Source organism: Monodon monoceros, unplaced genomic scaffold (assembly GCF_005190385.1).
Source record: "Monodon monoceros isolate NGI ecotype Baffin Bay Population unplaced genomic scaffold, NGI_Narwhal_1 Super_Scaffold_13, whole genome shotgun sequence".
Classification (NCBI taxonomy): domain Eukaryota; kingdom Metazoa; phylum Chordata; class Mammalia; order Artiodactyla; family Monodontidae; genus Monodon; species Monodon monoceros.
Window position 1 is genome coordinate 57,208,737 of NW_021703769.1, and position 22,499 is coordinate 57,231,235.

A 22,499-nucleotide genomic window follows, 5' to 3' on the forward strand; every position below is an offset into this window, starting at 1 on the left:
TAGCTAACAGTTTTGCATTAATGTTAAATCTCGGATATGAAAATGGTATTGAAGTCACGTAGGACAAAGTCTTTGATCCTAGGAGATACATGCCGAAGTATTTATGATAGATATCTGCAACTCAATTTTAAAAGGAACAGAAAGAGAACAGCCCCAAACGCCCATCACAAGGCTCGCGCGTGCGCACAGCCCTCTTTCGAGACACAATTTCGCGCAGCTGGAGGGTCAGATTGGGCGCCACGAGGCGGAAATACGTAACGGCGGTTTCCGGTGACCGCGTACGCGTCCAAGGCAGCGGGATGGAGGAGGTGCCTCACGGTGAGCGCGCGGAGGGGGCGTGGGGGGCGGGCCTGAAAGGACAGAAGCCACTCTAACTGTGATCTTGTCTTCGCGCAGACTGTCCCGGGGTCGGCAGCGCCCAAGCAGGTCGAGGGGCCTCATGTCAGGGGTGCCCCAACCAGGGTCTCTGCGCTTCTGGAGCTGGTGCCGCTCCGGACCCGGGTGAGGAAGGGGCAAGGCTTCAACGGGAAGTGGGAAGCGCTGTCCTGGAAGAGGCGGGACGTGGGCGGGGTGTGGATGGTGTTGGGATAGGGGCCTTACGGATGAGGGGCAGGGGCCCAGAGGAGGCGGGTCGTGGAGTCGTCTTCAGGGTAAGGGGCGGGGCTTGAGGGATGAGTGACAGGAGCGGGGCCCAGAGGGTCAGGGCTTTTAAAAGGCTAGGAGAGGAGAAAATTGGCGGGGTGGGGGCGGAGCCTGAACCCGTGACTGGCGTGGAGTCGAAAGGGGTCTCAGGAGGGGCGGGGCATGGGAGAAAGTCGTGAGAGGTGAGGGGTGGGACCAGCGGTTTGAGTGACAGTAACTGGAAGTGGTTGGGAGGAGGCCGGCACCAGAGGGAATAGGGTATAAAGTTTGAAGTCAGGGAACTTAGGCTTAAATCCTAGCTCCGTCAGCTGTTTTCTTTGGACAAAATTTCCTTCCTTTTGAGGAGCGATTCTCCCATTAATTCAACAGAAGTATCTATTGATCACTTGCAGGCACAGTGCTCTGTGCTGGGGATACAGCTATGAATGAGACAGATGAGGTGATTAAAAAGCCTTAATCTCTCTGAGCCTCCATTTCCTCTTCAAAAATGGGGGGAAAATAGTTACAGTGTTGTTTTAGGGATTTGAACTAGGATGAAATATTGAAAGCATAGTAAATGTGTAATAGTGATAGTTATCAGTGACAGGTAACTAAGTGTCTGCAATGTGTCAGTTTCTCACTCTTGGCACTACTGACCCTCAGGGTTGGATAATTCTTTGTGGTGGGGATGTCTGCCCTGTTTCTCTGCCCAGAACATTTAGCAGCATCCCTGGCCTCTACCCACTACATGCCAGCAACACTCCTTCCCGTGACAACCAAAAATACCCCGAGACATTGCCAGATGTGCCCTGGTGGGGTTTGCCCGCAGACTGGGAATCATTGCTGCATTGAAAGTTCTGTTCTGGAACTGGGAATATAGCGTGAACACTTCAGAGCCCCCCCTTCATGGACTTTATATTCTAGTAGGGGAGACAAACAAGTAAACCGATAAATAAGGAAATGTCAGATGTACTCATAGCCTTGGGTTTTGTTTTGTTTGGTTTTGGTTTGAGGTTTTTTGGTAGCACTTATTACTACCAATGATGAGGTGCTGTTTCACTCATGATCCCTTGAAATAGCCCAAGGATTTAGCTTCTTCCAGCCCATGGGAAGAGTGACATTCAGAGAGACACACATATCATGAGATATCGCTTATATGTAGAATCTAAAAAAATGGTACAAATGAACTTATTTACAAGACAGAAGTAGAATCACAAATGAGAAATAGAGAAAACAAACTTATGGTTACAATGGGGGAAAGGAAGGGGAGGGATAAATTGGGAGATTGGGATTGACATATACACACTACTCTATATAAAATAGATAACTAATAAGGACCCACTGTATAGCACAGAGAACTTTACTCAATACTCTGTAATGGCCTATGTGGGAAAAGAATCTAAAAAAGAGTGGATATATGTATAACTGATTCACTTTGCTGTACACCTGAAACTAACACAACATTGTAAATCAACTATACTCCAATAAAAATTTTAAAAAAATAAAAAAAGATTGAGTCAGGGGCTTGGTCATCTGAATTGCTTTCTTTGCAGCCATAGAGGAAATCAAAGAAAAAATGAAGACCGTGAAACACAAGATCTTGGTGTTGTCTGGGAAAGGCGGCGTTGGGAAAAGCACATTCAGTGCCCACCTGGCCCACGGCCTAGCGGAAGATGAAAACACACAGGTGGGACCTTAAGGAAAAACTGGGAGAGGCTTGTGTCTTAGGGCTCATGATGGCTCATAGGGAGCTGACTCGTTAGTGTCAGTTTATCTGGCCTCTTTGGAATCTAGATCCCTGCAGAGAGAACGAGGAAGTACAAGGCAGTCGAGCAATGAAATGAATATTTCATTGGATTCTCTAGCCATGAACATGGCTGGCCGGTGTACATTTCTCTTGGCTTGCTGATTATTTATTATGTTAAGTTCAGGCTTCTTTCTCTTAATGAACCCCTTCTGCCTTCTTCTGGGTCAGGGGTCTACCAACGATAGCCTGTGGTCAAATCCAGCCCATCTCCTGTCTTTTTATGGCCTGTGAGCTATGAATGGTTTTTACATTTATAAATGGTTGCTTTTACAGTGTTACATTAGTACTTCTTAATCCTTGATTTTGCCCACAAAGCCTATAACACTTTCCGTTTGGCCCTTGAAGAAAACGCTTGCCAACCCCTGCACTAGGCTATTCACTTACACCCACGTACACAGAGGAGCTCGAAAACTCAAATTCCCCAGGACTGCTCTCGGGATTTCAGCTTTAATAAAAGGTGTGGTAGGGTGAGGAAGAAAAAAATTACTTTTACCAAAAAGATCAAATGGAAATTTGCAGTACCTGTGATTTAAAAAATACAGGTTATTCATTGGGACTCATGATGGTTTTGCACTGATCTTAGGAAATGATCCCAATATTCACTTTGATTACAGTTTTATACCTGATGAAACCATGAATGCTGCGGGGGGTTTTTGTTTTTTTAACACAGAACACGTTCCACCATTTGGTTTTGCCAAAATGAAATTATGTTCAAAATTCTAATTGAAAAAAATACATATACGTACCAGAACTGCTAGAAAAGCATCGGTGTCTCTTAGACGCCACTGCTCAACACGTTGAGCCCTGAAATACGAGCCGTGGTGAGGACTTGTGTGTTGGTGCTGTGTGTGCACTGGGTGAGAGAGCCCACCACACTCTGTGTGGATCACCAACTCTGCTGTTTTCCCATCAGAGTGCTGTTTGGGGCCTGCAGAGTAGTTCTTTGTAACGTGGAAACAATTTTATTGTGTTCATGTTGAAACATTGAACACACATTGAAACAGCCATTCCAGTTCTTTCCTTGGTCTTGGTGCGTGCCTTCTTTCCATACACTGATATATTTTTGAAAATTAGTTTTGTCTTTGTGCATTTTGAATGTTGAAATTTATTTTTATATAAATAAGGGCTAACTAACTTTCACTTCACATTTATTTTATAACTGGCAAATGACCTTTCACTTTTGTTTGGCTTTTTTTTTTTTAAGATAGTGCTAGTGGGGAGTGTAAAGGTATGTTTAATTTAATATTGACATTTCAAAACTGCCACATATTGCCAGTTATTTTTTTTTTAACTCTAATAACTGGATAAACTGCATACTTTCTACTTGTGTGAGATAAACCATTCTATTCCAGTATGAAATAGCGCCCTAAATTCTTAATAAAATAAAGGCTTTATTTCCTCCACAAAAAACCCAGTAAATGTAGCTACCTTGGGCAGGGGGATCAAGCCCACCATTCCGACCTGCCCTCAATATGCTTGAGCGTGTGCGTGTGTGCACGCACACACACACACACACACACACACACACACACACACACACAGATAAACAGTGGCCTCTCAGATACCTCACCGAAGGCTCCAGGAATATATTTTTTTAAATCGTTGGGTTAAGAAAGTAGAGTTTACTTCAGGGGTCAGCAGACTTTTTATATAAAGAGCCAGACGGTAAATATTTTAGGCTTCGTAGGCTATACAGTTTCTGTGGCAACTGTTCAGTTCTTCCCTTGAACATGAAAGCAGCCATAGACAACCTGTGAACAAATGAGTGTGGCTGCGTTGTAATAAAACTTTGAATTTCATAATTTTCACCCTGTCGTGAAATAAATGTATTCTTTTGATTTTTTCCCCCCCAACTCTAAAAACGTAATAGCCATTCTTAGCTATGGGCTGTACAGAAACAGGTGGCATTCTGGGTTTGGCCCCTGGGTTGTAGTTCGCCGGCCCCTGGTTTGGTTTGTAGCTCCAGGAGCACTAGTGCTGGCTGGGGAAGAACTTCTTTGGGGGAGGATTGAAACCTTGGGGAGGCCGTGGCCTTCTTGGGACAGTGCAGAGGCTGGACTAGGGGACCTGTAAAGCTTGGTGTTTCTCTTACTAGGGCTCTGAATCCTGCTTATAACTCATTTCTCTTTGGATCATTTTATGACGTGTGGAGCTGCTTTTGTGGGCTTACATGACTGCCGTATGCTTCTCTGGAATCTGGTATCTGTTACCCAAGATGTGCTCTAGGCATCTGGGGAAAGGGAGAAGTGACTGGCAGGGGACAGCTGGGCAGGCTCGTGGGAGAAGGCGGCCTTGGACTCTGATGGCGGCTGATGGGATGTGGCAGGAGGAGGTGGGGGCGGAGGCGCAGAGCTGGGACTGCCGGGGCAGACAGGCTGGGCAGGCAGGGCTGCTGCTGCTGCAGCAGAGGGCCGAGGGCGAGGCTCAGCCGGAGCCAGACCCGGGAGGCTTTAACGCCCTGGAAGATGTTCCAGCGGGAAAGAGGCCTGGTTTGAGGGTTGCTATAGCAGCAGCTGAGTGTGTGATCGAGTGTCGTCAGAGGGCGACGGTAAACCAGCAGGAGGTGTTGCTCTTGTCTCCATGAGAGGCCACGAGGACACAACCAGGGCAGTGCTAGAACCAACGACAGGAACAAATGGAGCAGCAGGGCCTCCAACTCTTGGAGGAGAAGGAGGGTCAGAAGTCTAGCTGAGCGTTTGGGGCAGGAGGTGGGTGCAGACTAGCGTGGTGGCCAAGGACACAGGCTCTGGAGTCGGTCTGCCCACGATCACATCCCAGTGCCGCTGATACCACTGCTGTGACCTTGGGCAGGTGATCAGACTGTCTCTGCCTCAGTTTTCTCATCTGTAAAATGGGCCTCAGGACCGAGTGAGATGATGCACGTAACAGTAAAATGCTTAGCACGATGCCTGATGCATAGGAAGTGCTCAATAAATATCCCTGATAGAATATGGAGGGGTGAAGACTATTTCTGCTTTGGTGATAATGAGTTTGTAGCCCACCCAGAGTCCAGTGCCAAGCGGGTTCACATATACTTGCCCATCTGTTTTTCTGTTAGTCAACAATCTTTTGCCGTCTGAGGGTCAAGTTTGTATTGGCCAGTTGGCCAGCCAAGAAATCTGTTTTCTGCGATGACCCATGTTACCCAGAATAATCTTTGCTTTCAGAAGCTGTCAGGCATTTTCTTAAACAGCTATCTGGAGATGTACTTTAACCAGGCCAGCTACAAGGAACCACTTGTGAATAGACAGCTGTTTACATAGAATCACGCTTCCGTGTTGTTACGTTCTGAAGTCCCACTGCGCACACGTTGAAACTTTGCAGTAAACTGAAGGGAAGCTCACCAGCTGTGTGGAAACATGGCTAGATGAGCTGGATTTTTTTCTTGCAGTGGTGCTTAAAAAAAAAAAGTCAGCACTTAAGAAAGTCTGTCTCCCCTCAGGCAGACCTACTGGTGACAGAAAACATCACTGTCTCCAAAGGGTGCCTGGCGTGGGCACAGAGTACACACCGAGTGTCTTGTTGACTAAAGTCAAGCAGCTCACACCCCTCCCTGCCCTAAATTCAGCAGGATGGGGAGGACTGCCCTGTCCTTTTCTGCCTGCCGCCTGGTGGCAGCTCATTACTGACTGCAAGCAAGGCTGTTCCATGATAGCACTTGGTCAGGCAGGTGTCTGATGGTTTGCAGAGGGCCTTGAATCGCAGGGTAGCCCCTGACTAATCACAGGTGGGCCGGGGAATGTGCAGGTTGGAGCGAAGGGAGGAGGAGGAGCCTCTATGGCGCAGACCTGAGCTGTGAGACATCCAAGAATCACGTGCCTTCTTCCCACCGCAAGAGTCAGCAGCTCTCGTCAGTTCCCAGCTTATCATCCTGCCCTGTGAGCTGAAAGGCAAGCTGTGTCATTAAAAGGTCCAGGCTATAGTGTCTGAGGGCCCTCTCGGGGGCTTGTAGACTCGAGGGCTGGAAGGAGCCTAATGATCTCCCGAAACACTAGTTTCGCAGATCAGAAGCTCAGACAGATCGGGGAGGAGAAGCAGCTTGTGTGAGGCGACATGGCCTCAGAGTGCCAGGAGTTCGTGCTGAGCCCGCTTCCCGTGACCTCTTCTTAAGTGGAAGTATGGGGCGCTAGGTAGGGAACGCTGTGGATCCTGACAGCCCTGCAGCACCCACTCCACCACTTTCTAGCTGGGAGAGGTGTGGCAAAGCCTCCTCTTCCCATCAGTCTTCTAGCACCTTCCACAGACCCTGTGAGGATTATTGCAGGCATGTTTCTTCTAGCTGGGGTTCTCTGGTGTAACTGGGGCAGAAAGGGAATTAATTGGATGGGTATGGGGGTAGCGGCAGGATCAGCAGAATGTCTGAAGGGGACAAGACACAGCCACTGGAGAGCTGGGTAGCAGGAATGTGCCACAGCCTTTTCGGGTTCCACCGCAGAGTGAGTGCATGTGATCTCTTTCTTGTATCATTTCACTCAAGGTACCCACTTGGTTGTGGGGAAGAGGGGGTGTAATTCCTCAAAAGGAAACTGATTAAACTGTTCCCAAAAGAGAGCGAGATTTTCTAGACCAAGTGGCTAGAAACTCGAGATTATTGACGAAAGTCTCCGTTAGGGTCGTAGCGATGGTATAATTTCCCAAGTTGTGAGGCGCTGATGTAAAACGTCTGGATCATTAACCACACATCAGCCTGAAGCATCAAGAAGGCCACGGAAGTCAGGTCTTCAGGATGAGGTCTTCACCCTGATGGGTTTTCAGGGTGAGCGTTGTTCTGTTGCATTCTTCTTGAGGTCCAGCAGAGGGCGCTTGAGGCAAACGACTATCCAGTGTATGAAGGAACCGCTTTCCTGACCTGGTGTGAAGTCATGTGAGGATCATAGGAGGTTGTCCAGAGGATTGAAGAGGAAAGCAAGAAACTAATTTGGGGCAAGTTAAAAAGTTACCCAGAGGTGCTCTACTTTGGATCTAAGATGTGAGAGCTTTCAAGATGAACAAGGCCCTGCTCTTTAGAAGGTTTCTGAAGGCTGTCTCAGACCTTTTCACGAATCAGATGGGGAAAGCAGGGCGTTTGGGGTAGAAGGAGTCATCCAAGGCTGCACGTATCACTAGCAAAGAACTTCTGTAGATTTCCTTATTTTCACTTTCTTTTTTAGAAGTTGAGCCTAAGCCATCATTAACCTTCAGCATCACAGGAAAACAGGGCTTGGTCAGAGCTCAGCTAGAGGGTCCACTCTGGCCCTCCTTGCCAGGCCCCCAGGGTAATGGGAAAGAGCCCTGGCGTTGGAGTCCAGAGACCTCAGTTCATGTCCCAGCTCTGCTTCTTGCTCGTTGAACAAGTCTCTGGGCCTCTCTGAACCTCAGTTTCCTCTTCTGTAAAGCAGAGATAATGATCCCGAACACACAGGCGCGTGCGCAAACACACACACACACACCCCCCCCAATACATGGTAAGGGCTACGTAAACAGTGGCTGGGCCTGAATCGTCAAGCGACCTGATACCCTGGACCATAAGCTCAGCCTGAAAATAGGCCATACTGAGGGTGGCTGGGGTGCAGCAGGGCCATGGGCAGAGCGCCGGGGGTGTTGGCGTACTTTGCAGGTTCTTGTTAGGAGTTTCGTCTGTGTCTCTGTGGCCCGGAAGATAAATGTTGTAACTCTCCCTCATGAGATTCCGCTCGGTCCAAGTTCAACCCAGTTTTTCTTCACCTTCTCCCCTCCCTCCTTTTCCTGGAACCCCGTCCCCTCCCGGTTGTGCACATCTGGAGGATTGTACACCTGCTTATATCACGTCTCCTCTTTTCCCCAGGTGGCTCTTCTAGACATTGATATATGCGGGCCGTCAATTCCCAAGATCATGGGATTGGAAGGAGAACAGGTAATAGTGGCAAGACAAAATGCAGGGAAGCATTTTCTTACGGTAACCTGTAGCGCCAAGCTGCTAACCCTAAGCCAGGGGGTCAGCGGAGCCCATGCCTTTTTACCTGGACGTGACGAGATCAGGTAAATGTTCACTAGACCGCCTGTCTCCTTTTAACAACAGCCGTGAGTTTGGGGGCGGTGTGGATTATATTTAAGTTCATTCAAACCTTCTGAGAATTGTTAGTTTCAATGCCTTCTTAGAGGGGAAGGGAAACAATACGTCAAATGCAGAAGTCAGACACAGAAACTTAGCCCTGGCTGGGAAAGCTAGACCAGGGCTGGCTAGGGTTCTGTACTCTGGAAGCAAGGAAATATCTCTGCTCCTGTGGTCACCAGAGGGGAAGTGAGACTGCGAGGCAAGCGAAGAATGCGGGCGGGGGTGGAGCAGCACGTGCTGTTCCCTCCCTTCTAGGTGGCACAGAGCCATCCAAGAAAGGCTCCCCTGGGGGGTGCACTGAAGCCGGGCTGGAGGACTAGGCTTTTCCTGGGGTGTTGGGATCCATACATTCTTTACTGAAGCGCTGGGTGCTGAGGTTCAGAGGAGAACAAGGCAGATAAAGACCCTACCCTTGTGGGAGGGGCAGGTGATAATAGGACACTAAGCAGGGTAAGGGGACAGACTCGGCAGGGCAGGGCGGCCAGGGGAGCTGCTCTTTGGGAGGGGGTGGTCAAGGGCACCCTGCTCAGAGAACCCAGAGAAGGGTGCGCTAGGATGGGGAGCACATGCAGGAGTGTCCTCGTGTCCTCAGCAAGGTGGCCCACGGGGACGGGGCAGAGGGACGGGGTGGCAGAGAGTAGCCAGAGGCAGATGGAGCCAGTCCTTGGGGACTCTGCTCAGGGCTTGGGACTTGCTTCTGCCCTGCTGCGAAGCAGCAGGAATCACAGTTCTGAGCACGTCCCGGTGAGCAGCAAGCTCTGGAGCACATGCCCCCCAGCACGGGGGTCCGTTCCCGTCAGTCACGTGCATGTACTACTCACTGGGCCAGGACACAAGTAGTTATAAAAATTGAAAATTTTAAATGGTGAGATAAAACAGAAGTTCTACTATTTTCTCCTCCTGTGCTATTGGATCATCGTGTTTACCCCTCTTTCAAAACCAGTGACTTAGAGAATTAGTATTAATAGGAATCAATGGGTTTTTCTTTTTTAAGTATGACTTCAAAGCCAGTGACAAAGGACCCCATGTTATCCGACTGCAATTCTGTGAAATGTCAGCAGCAGGCACACCTGTAGACACAGTAGATCCGTGGTCACCTAGGACTGGGGGGAAGTGTGGGGACCGGGGGTGACACTTAAGGGGTGCAGGGTATCTTCTAAGAGTAACGAAAGTGTTCTAACGTTGATTGTGGCGATGGATGTACAATTCTGTGAATATCCTGAAGCCATTTAATTGTACAGTTTAAATGGGTGAGTTGTGTGGTATGTGAATTATATCTCAAAAGACTGTTTAAAAAAGTAAGAATTCATCAGGAAAAATGGGCTTTCTGTTCTGGGTCCAGCGTTACTTGAACTGTAAATCTAAGATTGATGTGTGGTTGGAAGTTGCGTAAGTTCCTGTTTCATAGTAAAGCGTTGATACGGACTTGAACCCGGGCAGTTAGTGAACGCCTACGGTGAGGAGAGGGTCTGGGTCTTGCAGTAGCCCAAGCTTCCCGCCGACACCACTTCCCCAGTTGTTGTCCCCTGGGGGCAGCAGCTCAGCCCTGAAGTTCACACCACTGATGGGAGGGTTCTGTGTCTACTGTTTCACTAAAGGTCATCCCTCCACTCCTGGACTTGTACAGAGACTGCCTCGCTGATCCACAGTTACCTGCATCTTCTCAGCAACCCCCCAACTGATTTCTGTCACACTTTTAAAATATCCCAAATTATATTTGGACTCCGGTAACATCGGTCCCCTGACCAGATATCTAAGCAGTTTCCAAATAACCCAACCTGGGAGGGAAAAAGCAAATGAATTCTATAATCCATAACCCAGCCCCTGACGCCCCTCTGTTCACTCCCTATTAAGAATTTAGTGGTAGCATTTAAGACAATGAATTGTAATTTATAAAACTGCCTTCTTACTGCGTAAACTTTGTCTGTGAGAGAAGCGTGACCAGGGCGTATAATTTCTCACAAATAAGCATGGGCTTCTGTTCCTGCAGGTTCACCAGAGTGGCTCAGGCTGGTCTCCGGTGGTGAGTGCTGACCCCCTTTTCTTCAGGATCTCTTGTCGTATGTGAACATAAAGGGTTGTAACTGTTTATCGTCAACAGATATTTATTGAGGCGCTTTCCTAGGCACAGGGAATCCAGTTCCAACCTGGGATTGGCACACTATTTCTGTAAAGGTTCAGAGAGTAAATATTTCCAGTTTGTGGGCCATACAGTTGCTACCATCATAGCTGGAAAGTAGTGATAAGCAAATGAATGACCGTGGCCGTTTTCCAATAAAACTTTATACAAAACCAGAAGTGGGGCCATAGTTTGCCAACCCAGGTTAAGATAGTAAAGGAGACGAGGTTTGTTTATTTCAGCTGAGTTCACTGTCATTGCCGCATAAGGCCGTATGGTGACTCTTTCAATCCCCCCAATATGGTAACCTTTTTCTTTAATGATTTTTTTCGAAAAAAAGATTTAAGGGTTCAAAGAGTGAATATACTCACAGATCACACAGTAATTTTGTCCCCCCAATTTCTTCAGCCAGAGCTCAGACAAAAGACATAGGGAAGTGCCTTGCACTGTGGTTTTAAGTAAAATGTTTCTTGCGTCATCCTTTCTAGTTCCTGGAAGACAACTTGGGGGTGATGTCGGTGGGTTTCTTGCTCAGCAGCCCCGATGATGCCGTTATCTGGAGGGGACCAAAGAAAAATGGTTTGCCACTCTGCTTTCTGTCTCTTATCACGTCCTTCCAAGGGCAGAATTGCATCCCGTCCTGTCAGAATGGCCTCAGGCTCATCCTGCTGGGCTTCATAGAGGATTATTTTTATGCATCTGGTTGCCTCTTCACTGGTTGAAGAGAGCCAACAGAAATACCAGTTTTATTTAATAAAATGTTATAATTTTTAAAATCTATTAGGGGTTTTTCTCTCCTGAAAATCTCCCTAACCCTGAAATTATTCCTAAGGTGGTTTGTGTTCTTATTTGTGTCAAAGAGGGAAGTATGTGAGGTGAAATCAGTAGCAGGTTGAGGCTGCAGGTAATGATGCGAAAGTGCCTATCTGGGCAAGGTTTCTCAGCCTCGGTGCTGTTGGCGTACTGAGTCAGATAATTCCTTGTTTGGGGAGGGCGGGCTGTCCTCCACGTCACAGGGGCTTAGCAGTACCCTGGCCTCTGTGCTCCAGAGGCGAGTAGAACTCCCACCCTAGTCATTGACAAGCAGACGTGTCCCCAGACGTTGCCAAACACCACTGATTGAGAGCACAGGTGATCCGTACGTAAAGGTCACGAGCTGTGCTTCTGTAAAGAGTCAGAAGGACGGGAGAGAGGAGGCATTCCCGCGGCTTCTCCTTGCAGGCATGATCAAGCAGTTCCTCCGAGACGTGGACTGGGGCGAGGTGGACTACCTCATTGTGGACACCCCACCCGGGACGTCGGACGAACACCTCTCGGCCGTGCAGTACCTGGCCGCAGCGCACATCGATGGGGCGGTGATCATCACCACGCCGCAGGTGAGCCAGGGCCCCCCACCCCGGAGGGTCTCTTTCTCCCACAGCCCGAGACCCTGGGCTCTGCAGCATGCCCTGACTGGGATCCGCAGAAACCTTACGTTTATCTTCGGTCCAGCCACTGTCAGTGGACAGGGAGGCGTTAGGTGGCTGGGGCAGGGGTGGGGGCCAAGGGCGCCTGGCCCGAGGATGGCGCTGGAGAGAAGACGAATTTGTCGTTAGGAATGTTTCCTACTGAATTTTTAAAGAGAGGCTGGGGCCCACCCTTAGACCAGCAGTGCTCTCAAGAGTAGGTCCCAAAGAAATGACCTGTGAGAACAGTGGAGTGGGGACGTCCGCTCTGATGCGGGTGCTGACAGTGGGCAGGGCTTTCCACGTGGGGCAGGGGCACATGGGAACTCTGTGCTTTCTGTGAACCTAAAACCGCTCTAAAAGTCAAGTCTAAAGCAACAGCAACAATCGAGTTGACACAAGGATGGCCTCTCTGATACCATATTTACTGTGAAAGGAAAGAGAGTCCCCTTGGGTTCAGGAGGAGGGGAGCAGACCGAGCAGATGCCCGCCCTTCTCCAGGAAGCCTGGGGGGAACGCCCCATGTTTGTGCACTTCTGTATGTAACTTCTCTAGAAAATGTGACTTTAGGCTGGGGACGCCCACTTTCTCGGAGCCCTGCACGTCCAGCAGCTGGCTTTCTTTAGGGGTCATTTTTATTTTTTTGTGAGAACTGCATTTTTAAAAATTAATTAATTAATTTTAACATCTTTATTGGAGTATAATTGCTTTACAGTGGTGTGTTAGTTTCTGTGGGGTCATTTTTGACAAAGCAGGGCTTGTAGAGGATACCAGGGAGAGAACCACAGCTGCACTGCGGTGAGACGCTTAGTAACAGCCAGTTTACTTTCTAGCTAAATGCACCTCCGTCTGTACCCCAGCCTCAAAGGGCGCGAGGGCCAAACGTGGGCCTCAGGAGAATAGAGGACTCAAAGCCAGGACCCTTTGAAGGCCTGTGACCATTAAAGCCACAGGTGTTAAGGAGTAGCCGTATTTGACAGCACACGACACTTGGACACGTGTCTGCAGTAAAATTAAATGGGGTACTGGGGCGGGTACTAAGCCCTGATTATCCACAGTCCTCACGCTGTAAGATACACATTGAGAGTCCAGAAGTGAATTTGAAGGGATCCAAACCTGGTAATAGTCCTTATTTTCTTTTTGTGCATAAAGTTGCTTGGGTTCATGATAACCAGGATCAGAGGTTGATGTACTTTTTCTGTGAAGGACTGGAGAGTAACTGTTTCAGGCTTTTTGGGTCACACGGTCTCTGTCGCGGCCCTTTAGCTGTACCATCGTGGGGCGAAAGTGGCCCGAGATACTATGCAGAAGAGTGGGCCGGGCTGTGTTCCAGAAGAACTTTATTTATGAAAATAGGCAGCCACACGAGCCCACAGGCTGCCCCTGACCTAGAAAGCTGTGCCTACTCGGGATCAGCCTAGTACATTGATGGCAAAGTGGAACATGGAGGTGTGTTAAAGGGTCACTTTCCTGTAGATTCGTTGTACATTGGACATTTGCCTGTTCAGGTTTATCCTTTGAGGTTTGTGGGAAGTAAGTAGCACCTGGACCAGGGCTCACACGTGGTCGGCACGAAACAAATACGGAACACGGGGCACGGTCTCTAACGCTTCACGGTGGCGATGCCACAGCCCTGCAGCCATCCCTCCACCACGCGGATGTTCTCTTTTTATGCTTTGACTTTGACATAACTGGACTTCTTGAACCTTGACAGGAGGTGTCGCTCCAGGACGTCCGGAAAGAGATCAGCTTCTGCCACAAGGTGAAGCTGCCCGTCATCGGGGTGGTGGAGAACATGAGCGGCTTCATCTGCCCCAAGTGCCAGGTGAGAGTATGTCCAACCAGGTCCCGTCCTCCATGCCTGAGGAAATCATAGCGCTGGATCTCTGGGAAACCGTTTCTGTTTTCCCCATCATTTCGGGAAGTGGAATCAGTTAAAACCCTCTGTTGCTGATTTAATGAAAATTCTTTTCACATTCAAAATAGCCATTTTTTAAAGTTGCTGTAAAATGTGGTCCATTCGTATGATTCTGAAACAAAATCAGGATTCCTCCCCCTTTAATTTGCCTCCCAGAAGGAGACTCAGATATTCCCGCCGACGACTGGGGGTGCGGAGGTCATGTGCCATGACCTGAAGGTCCCGCTTCTCGGCAAAGTGCCTCTGGATCCACGCATAGGTGGGTGAGTCCCCGGTGGAGGCTGCATGCCCTCCAGCTGAGAGGAGCAGTGAGACGCGTGGCGCGTAGCCGAGGGAGCAGGAGAACTTCGGGGCGGCGGGAGGGGCCTGCAGAGGAGAGGAGAGGAGAGACTGGTCAGGGAGACGCCCAGTGCAGGAGGGCAGGAGGAAAGGAGGAAAGGAAGTCACTAAGGGGAGGGGCCAGGCCAGGGGTGACCTGGGGAGGCGGCAAGGGGCGTGCCTTCGAGTCTTCTCTTACACAGTAATTAGGTTCAGACTCAAAGCCGGGTACAGAATTAGCCTTGAAGACTCCCGAGGAAGGTGCCCCGCATGTCCAGTGTACAGGGAAGCCCGCCACAGCCCTCCTTGTACCCGGCTTCTCTCGGTGAGCGTGAGGGGAAGTCGCTGGCCTGCCTCTGGGGGTCATGCTCCTCTCTGAGTGCCACAGTCCTCCAGGGACCCCACCTCCACCCCACACTCACTCCGGGGCGTCGGCTCACTGAGTGGAGTGGTGAGGACACCCACCGCCAGATTTGTTTCCCCACAGTAGCAGGAGTTGACCTTGCTGAAGTTAGGTGTGAGCCCCCCCATGAGGAAGTGGGACAGTTAGGTTACGCAGAGGTGCCCGGGCCTGAGGGAAGCTGACAGAGACCGACGGCGCTCGGGCCCCAGTTGTTAGGAAGTGAGAGCCTTGGGAGCGTGGGCACCGTGTGCACCTAGAGGCCGAGGCCGTGGCGGCTGTGCTGCAGGAGAACGGGGAGGAGGTTAGGGCTGGACTGGGGCCTGGGCGTTGCCAGGGAGGGGGGTACACAGAGACGGAAAGTGCCAGGATTTGAGAGGTGTCACAGACGTCCGTGCTGCCCAGTGTGAGCCACCGAGGAGACGGGGACAGCACCGAGAACCGGCTGGCTCCCTCCTGGTGCTGTGTGGAGGCGGGCGAGGCCTTGGCTTGGTCAGCGGGCTGGGGAGAGAGGTCAGGAGTGGAGGGGGACGTGCCCGCGACGGGGGGTGGGAGGTGCAGAGAGGAGGGGCCGAGAGCGCAGCTTGGAGGAGGCCTGCCTTGAGGAGGTGGACGGGAAGAGCCCCCAAGAAGCCCGGGGGACCCGGGGGGCAGCTCCGGAGATTGCACCTCGCTTGTTTCCACTCCCAGCAGCACTTCTGGTATGTGGTTTCCCCAAGAAACAGAGAACTCGGCTGCTTTTCCAGCCTTCCCCACTGCTGTAAACTGTCTTCGCATTGACCAGAGCTTCCCTCTGGGCCGTAGGAGCAGGTACCTCCCCTCAAAGGCCTTCAGAGGCGGGTGGCGCACATGAACTTGTGTGGGACAGTGCGTGGTGGCAGCCTGTCACCGCCATCCGCTCCAGGCCATGCTGCCGCCGTAGTCCTTAGAGCAGCTTACAGGAGAGGTGGCCTGGTGCAGCCTCGGATTCAGTGCCGTCTAGCGGGACAAGGTTCATGTCCCCAGACCTCACCTCTGGTTGTAGCTGCAGAGAGCTGGGCCGGCGTCGGAAAGGACAGGCTGTTAATGCCGTGACGCGCTGCGGCGAGGCAGGCAGGGCCAAGTGAGGTCGCTGTGACCCTCTGGAGCCGCTTCTGTCCGGTGAGGGAACAGCCACGTTACCAGGAACAGACAAGAGGCCGCGAAGGACGCGCTCAGCCCCTGTGGGAACGTGCAGCAGAGGAGCGGCCGGGCTCTGGCAACGTGATCCTCGGCCTCCCCAGCCCCGCACACCTGAGGGTCACGCAGAAGCACGTCTGGGGCTGGGCGCCCTGGCCTAGATCTGTGCTGCCCCAGCGCTGGCTGCGGGCTCCGGCGGGTCCTTGCCAGGCGCTGAACCTCAGGCCGCACCTGCAAGGTGGGCACGGTGATGGAGCCACTGCCAGGGGCTGCACAGATGGAAGGAGGGCCACGAGGGGAGCCTTGGACAGGGCAGTGCCCAAGGGGTGCCGCCTGCAGGCGACAGGCAGGAGAGAGGGAGGTTTGTGGAGATGGGGGACTGACCAGAGCGCATTTATAAGGGGACAGACGTGTCCTCTGGGGAAGGGAGGACGAGGAGTGAGAGGACGCTGGATGAAAATCAGAAGGAAGTGGCCCCACGAGCCTGCTGTGGGGCCTGTGACTTCCCAGACCCAGTCCAGCGACCGTGAACTCGGAGGCTTCCCTAGCTGCTTCCGCCACAGTTCACAGTGCCCGGGCCACATGGGGGCCCACTCTGCCCCCCGTCTCGGGTGTCCCTGTCCCACCGGGCAACATGCTGGGGAGCTGAGGTGACGACTGCTCCACGGTTGGCCTGGCCAGGATCCCCCCAGGAGGCTGGGGAGCAGCTGTGGGTCGTGGAACCACTGATCCTGCTTCTCCAGCAGGGGGGGCGGGGGCAGAGGAGCTGGCAGCGGGGCCTACCCAGGACCAGACGGGAGGGGAGCACGCCGCCTGCCCAAGGTCCCGCCCCGTGCTCACCTGGATGCGAGACCACCTGTGTGTCCCAAGGCGGCACTGCAGTACACAGAGCAGATGGATTGATGCCAACCTGGAGTGACCTTCAAGATAAAATTACACATGGAGAAAGCAACGGGCAGAATATGTGTGTCATACACTCCCAAGCATTTTTTTAAAATACATGAGTGTGTATATGTATATATATGCATATATTTCTAGAAGGATACTTGAAACACTGGTAGCCTCCTTTGAACTCATTCTTCATGGTATAACCTTTTGTATTCCATACACTTACTGTGTGCCTTCATTATCTTTTTACTGAAAGAATGAATGGGTCTTTTAAATGCAGGTTCCTGGGCCTGCCTAGGAGCTGCTGTATCTGATCACAATGGGGGCCCTGGAACCTGCATTTGCTGCACATGACCCAGATGACTCGCAGGCACACACACTAAACACCATCAGCCAGGTACAGGTCAGAGCTGCGAGGAAACGCTAGCCAGGGTCCCTGCTGGATGGAGGGGGGGAAGGTGAGGTCCTCGAGACCCCGACATTCCGTCTCAGCTTTGATCTTCATTTCAAGTGAGGTGGGCTCGATCTTCAGTGTCACGGGCACAGAAAGAGCCCCAGGTTCACATCACCACTGTGCTTTCTTCATGGATTTTCTTTCCTTTGTTTCTTTAAGGTAAGAGTTGCGACAAAGGACAGTCTTTTTTGGTTGAAGCACCGGATTCACCAGCCACCTTAGCCTACAGAAGTATAATTCAGAGTAAGTGTTGAAGTGAGTCTTGTGAATCCAGACGGCACGGGGCCAGGAAGTGACGTAAATGAGCAGAGTGGGCTGGGTGTGAGAAGGCCCCGTTCAGGACCATAAGTGGTCACTGCAGCCATAAGTGGCCACACAGCTTTGGTGGGGACACTGGGGTAGTGAGGTCTGGGATGACCCCATCAGCCCGGGAAGCCAGGAGTCTTGAAAAATCTTCCGGTACATCAGTGTTGTGAACTAAGTCATAGTTTAAAAAACATGGTGAAGTTTATGGTATAGGAAGCACACCTCAATAAAGCTATAAAAAGAAATGAAGAAGAAAAAAGCAGCACAGTGAGCCAGACCCAACCCACGTGCAGGCCTGATTCAGTTAACGACAGGCAGCCATCAGGGGCACTGAATCTAAGGCACAGGTGTCGTCAGCAGTTAAAGCTTTAGGCTCCCGGTTTGCGGCTGAGTCCTTTTGACCTAGTGAAATGGTGTTGAGGGTAAATCACATCATTTCCAGGATTCTTGATCTGTAGAATGGGCCAGCGTGAGGCCTCCAGTTGTGGTTATAACCACAGATGGGCAGTGGGCAGTATTGGGCTCACTTTCAGAGATTCAGGGCATAAGCCGAAATGGGACTATTGGGAGAATTAAGCCACCTGGGGACTCCACCCCATCTAGACGCAGCCTCGCCAGCAAAGGGCAGGGCCACCAAGAGCCGCCACTGCTTCCTTGCCTGCTGTCTTGTTTTCCAGGAATCCAGGAGTTCTGTAGTCTGCATCAGCCAAAAGGGGAGAACCTCGTCGGCTCCTGAAACAGGAGGACGTTAGGAACACAAGCAGCACGTCCCATCACACCTGACCAGCTGGGTGACAGAGCAGGGGTCACAGACAGAGAGGGACCAGCCCCAGGCATGGTGTGAAGTCACTTGTTCAGAGACACTTTAATCATCTAACAGTTGTATACTTTTCTTTAGTACATATGTAAAGGGCATTCTTTACAGATGTGCCGCTTTAAAAATAAAAACATCTCAAACCTCTGCCCCAAGGCCTGCTTCATGTAAAAAACCAGCGGCTTGTGGGTCATGGAATTTTCTTCTCTGTTGGAAGCTGTTCCATTACAGAACCTCTCACTTGAGCCTTCGCTGCCTCGGAAAGTCAGCCTGAAAAAGAACCAAAGGGACAAAGGGGTGAATGTGTGGCTTCGCTGCAGATATACAGTCACAGTTGCAGACAGCATAGTGCAAACGCTGTTCCTCAGGTGGAGAAAAAATTAAAGCAGTGATAGATCCTCCTGCTGGGGCTTGTCCTGAGGTCAGTGCACACCACATGGCTGGGCACAGTCAAAAAACCCTCGAATCACCCACATGAGAACAGATTTGGGGGTCAGTGTCGACACCCTGTATAGGAATGTGTGTTCACTATATCCAGCAATTTCCAGTGTCAGACAACTTACAGGGTTTTTTAACATTACATAAAAAGAGAGATGCAAACTCCAAGAAGATCCTCATTGCCATGAGACGCTCACTCTGAAAGACACACAGGAACTGAGAGCAGCTGAGGGAAGAGTAAATTCCCAGTTCCCATCTTATTCCAGGCATGGAGTGGAAGGCGGACAAATGCCTTGCCCTCCCCTTCTCTCGTCGCCCACCCTGCTTGCCTACATAGGGTCAAATCCACCTGTTCAAGGTGAGGAAGGTGGGACCCCTCTAAAGGGCCCACCCAGACCACAGGCCCAGCTGAACCCAGGGGAGCTGTGCTTCCACGGGAGCCCCCGGCCCTGCACCGTCCAGGCCACCACCTCGATCCCACCTCTTACCTAATACTTGTGAATCTCCAGCCCCTCAAGGCCAGGCTTCTGGAAGTCTCTTGGACAGGCCTGCAAGGGGAAGAGGCTGCCCTGGCTTTCTGTCTCACATGTGTGTGGCCCAATCCTGCTGATTCAAGGCCAGAGCAAACCCACAGTGAACTGAAAGCCTGTAGGGCTGGTTGCTCAAGGTCTTGGTGTGAAGCTGCACTGTTCACATTTAAGATGGTTCAGACCATTTCAGGAAGAGCCTGGTCAAATTTAGAAGATCTATTTCTCTCCTAGAACTAAGGCTAGGTTTAAAAAAAAAATACGTTATGGTTCTTAATTCTGTCGTTTAAAGAAATCACTCAAAACCGACAACGGCAGTCACAAAAAGACAAGCGCTGTATGATTCCACTTAGGTGAGGTCCCTAGAGTCGTCAGATGCATGGGGACAGGAAGTAGGTGGTTAGCTGGAGCTTGGTGGGGGGGGAGGGGTGGAATGGGGAGTTAAACATTCAGTGGGTACAGAGTTGCGGTTTGTGAAGATCAGAGTTGTGACATGATGATGTGGATATACTGAACTGTGCACTTTTTTTTTAAAGAACTCTGCCTTTTTTTTTTTTTTTTTTGGCTGCGTTGGGTCTTCGTTGCTGCGCACAGGTTTTCTCTAGTTGCGGCGAGTGGGGGCTACTCTTCATTGCGGCACGTAGGCTTCTCATTGCGGTGGCTTCTCATGTTGCAAAGCACAAGCTCTAGGCACACGGGCTTCAGTAGCTGTGGCTCGCGGGCTCTAGAGTGCAGGCTCAGTAGTTGTGGCGCACGGGCTTAGTTGCTCCGCGGCATGTGGGATCATCCTGGACCAGGGCTCGAACCCGTGTCCCCTGCATTGGCAGGCGGATTCTTAACCACTGCGCCACCAGGGAAGCCCTGAACTGTACACTTAAAAATGGTTAAAAGGGTAAATTTTAACCACACACACAAAAAAGCAACTAACCATGGAGGCCTGGCTGATATGGAAAACATCAAAACCTGCCATTGCCAACAGGCCTCCTTGACTTTTAAGTGTCTGGAGATCAGGGGTCCAGGAATCAGACTTCAGTAACTCACCGTCTGGAACACCGTCTGGGACAGAAAACTGGCTGTGACTTTGCTGATGTCACTCTCGCCTCCCATCTTACAAAGGACGTAGCCGTACAGGTTAGCGGCTTGGAGAGAAATCCCAGCTATCACAAGGGCCTGCGCTCAGACAAAGCAAATGTAATTCTCCTAAGAGCACGTATTGAAATATTGCTCCCAAAGCAAGTAGGAGTGGCTCTGGCCCACACCTGCTAGTAATAGCCAACCTCTATGGAGTGCTTACAAATACTCATGGACCACTTTTAATCACCAGGAACCCGAGAGGTTGGGACCGTTATTATCCCATTTTACAGGGAGAACATGGAAGCTCAGGGAAGCTAAAGTTGCCTGAGGTCGCAGAGCTGGAGCGAGGCTGAGCCGTGATCCAGACTCCAGAGCCCACACTTTTTTTTTTTTTTTTTTGCGGTATGCGGGCCTCTCACTGTTGTGGCCTCTCCCGTTGCAGAGCACAGGCTCCGGACGCGCGGGCTCAGCGGCCATGGCTCACGGGCCCAGCCGCTCTGCTGCATGTGAGATCTTCCCGGACCGGGGCACGAACCCGTGTCCCCTGCATCGGCAGGCGGACTCTCAACCACTGCGCCACCAGGGAAGCCCAGCCCACACTTTTTTATGCTGTTGCTCAGACTGTCCATAGATATTTTGTTTCCTCATTGAATGACTCAGATCATGGCAATGCAATATGATAACTCTGAAATAAAACTGCAGAACCCTGAGGCTAGCTTATTCCTACTGAGGAAGGGTTCCCTATCCAAGGTAGGACGTCATGCACTTTTTCTAAAAACTCCTCTCTCAGCAGCATTATTCAGAGCCAAAAGCTGGAAACAAATAACCATCGATTATCTCACTGATGGATAAATGGATAAACAAAATGTGGTCTAATACCGTGGAATAGTATTCATCCATAAGAAAGAAAGCAGCACTGACACCAGCTACAACAGAGATGAACCCTGAAAACAATATTAAGTGAAAGGGCTCAGTCACACAAGACTGCATATTATATGATTCTTTTACAGAAAATGTCCAGAATAGCCAAATCTATAGAAACAGAGAAATCAGTGGGTGGCAGGGGCGGGGTGGGGGGGACAGGTATATGGGGAGGGTGATCGCTGAAGGGCTCAAGGTTTCCTTCTGGGGTGATGAAAATACCCTAAAACTGATTGTGGTGATGGTTGCACAACCCTGTGAATAGACTAGAAGCCCCTGAATTGTACACACTAATGGGTGCACGGCCTGGTATGTGAATTCTATCTCAAAGTTGTTTCGATTGATCGGTCGATCAATAGCAAAAACCCACTCCTGCAACCACCGGTTCTATACAGGTGTTTCAAGCCGACGTTGCCTTACCAGCCACTTGAGCTTCAAGGAAAATAAGGAGCTGAAACAGAACACGATCCAAATCATGGGGCTGACGATGAGGCCGAGCCAGAAGACCCGCGCTTCCGCCTCTGTGGCCGCCACGGTGTTTGGAGAGACCTGTGGCGGGAAAGTGATTCGGTTTCAATACTCGCAAAAATGGCTGCAGAGGAGTGTGCCGTGATTTTTGTTCACGTCACACGTGCTTCTGCCACATGTGACTTTGAACTGAGTGCCAGCATCAGTGGGCTTTGTGTATGGCGGGGATCAGATCCCACAAAGCTCAAAAGGAACCCATGGGAACCTTCCACGGCCATTTTCCTGTTCTAGCTTGACACGTATTGGAGAATACCTTTCTGGCTTCAAAAATCCAGTGGCTTTTCCCATCTTCGTCGATCTGGTTCCACCAGCGAAGGCCCACCATGAGTCGTCCGGTTACATTCTGAGGAAAATGGACAGAATGTCTCCAAGCAGGCCACGGGTCATTCACTGATGAATAAAAGTCACCATTTCATGCCAAGCTTGCCCCGTGAGAAGGAGGAGAGGGGAACTGAACTGTGGGGCTTTCTCAAAATCAGTTTTGAGGCCTCTAATTCTTAACTAAGCTTACCTTAAAAAGCAACCTAAATGTCCATCGGCAGAAGAATGGACAAAGAAGATGCGGTACATATATAAAATGGAAAAAAAAGATAAAAAAAAGATAAAAAAGATAAAAAAGAATGAAATAACGCCATTTGCAGCAACATGGATGGACCTAGGGATTGTCATACTGAGTGAAGTAAGTCAGAA

The 22,499-nt window shown here is 50.6% G+C and overlaps 2 protein-coding genes across 5 annotated transcripts in view; one reads left to right on the forward strand and one right to left on the reverse strand.

Annotated features, from left to right (window-relative positions):
* Positions 1-269: 269 nt before the first annotated feature.
* NUBP1 (nucleotide binding protein 1) lies at positions 270-18,483 on the forward strand. Of its 4 annotated transcripts, none has more exons than XM_029221441.1 (11): positions 270-318; positions 397-501; positions 2,175-2,308; positions 8,232-8,300; positions 10,492-10,524; positions 11,109-11,199; positions 11,842-11,996; positions 13,780-13,890; positions 14,143-14,242; positions 17,361-17,444; positions 18,185-18,483. In XM_029221441.1, the coding sequence occupies exons 1-11, from the start codon at positions 300-302 to the stop codon at positions 18,241-18,243; spliced, it is 960 nt and encodes a 319-aa protein (XP_029077274.1). In that variant the 5' UTR covers positions 270-299; the 3' UTR covers positions 18,244-18,483. The 4 variants fall into 4 exon arrangements, with proteins under 4 accessions (XP_029077274.1, XP_029077273.1, XP_029077276.1 ...); XM_029221440.1 differs by having other exon boundaries at positions 14,140-14,242; positions 18,185-18,469; XM_029221443.1 differs by lacking the exon at positions 18,185-18,483 and adding an exon at positions 14,505-14,626 and having other exon boundaries at positions 14,140-14,242; positions 17,361-17,423.
* Positions 18,438-22,499, reverse strand: part of TVP23A (trans-golgi network vesicle protein 23 homolog A) — a 41,572-nt gene continuing 37,510 nt past the window's right edge. Inside the window, exons 6-10 of the mRNA XM_029220848.1 lie at positions 22,063-22,152; positions 21,702-21,830; positions 20,328-20,456; positions 19,248-19,307; positions 18,438-18,591 (exon numbers count right to left, since the gene is read on the reverse strand). Coding sequence (XP_029076681.1) covers positions 19,248-19,307; positions 20,328-20,456; positions 21,702-21,830; positions 22,063-22,152 — 408 coding nt within the window. The 3' untranslated portion in view covers positions 18,438-18,591. The remainder of the gene's footprint in view (positions 18,592-19,247; positions 19,308-20,327; positions 20,457-21,701; positions 21,831-22,062; positions 22,153-22,499) is intronic.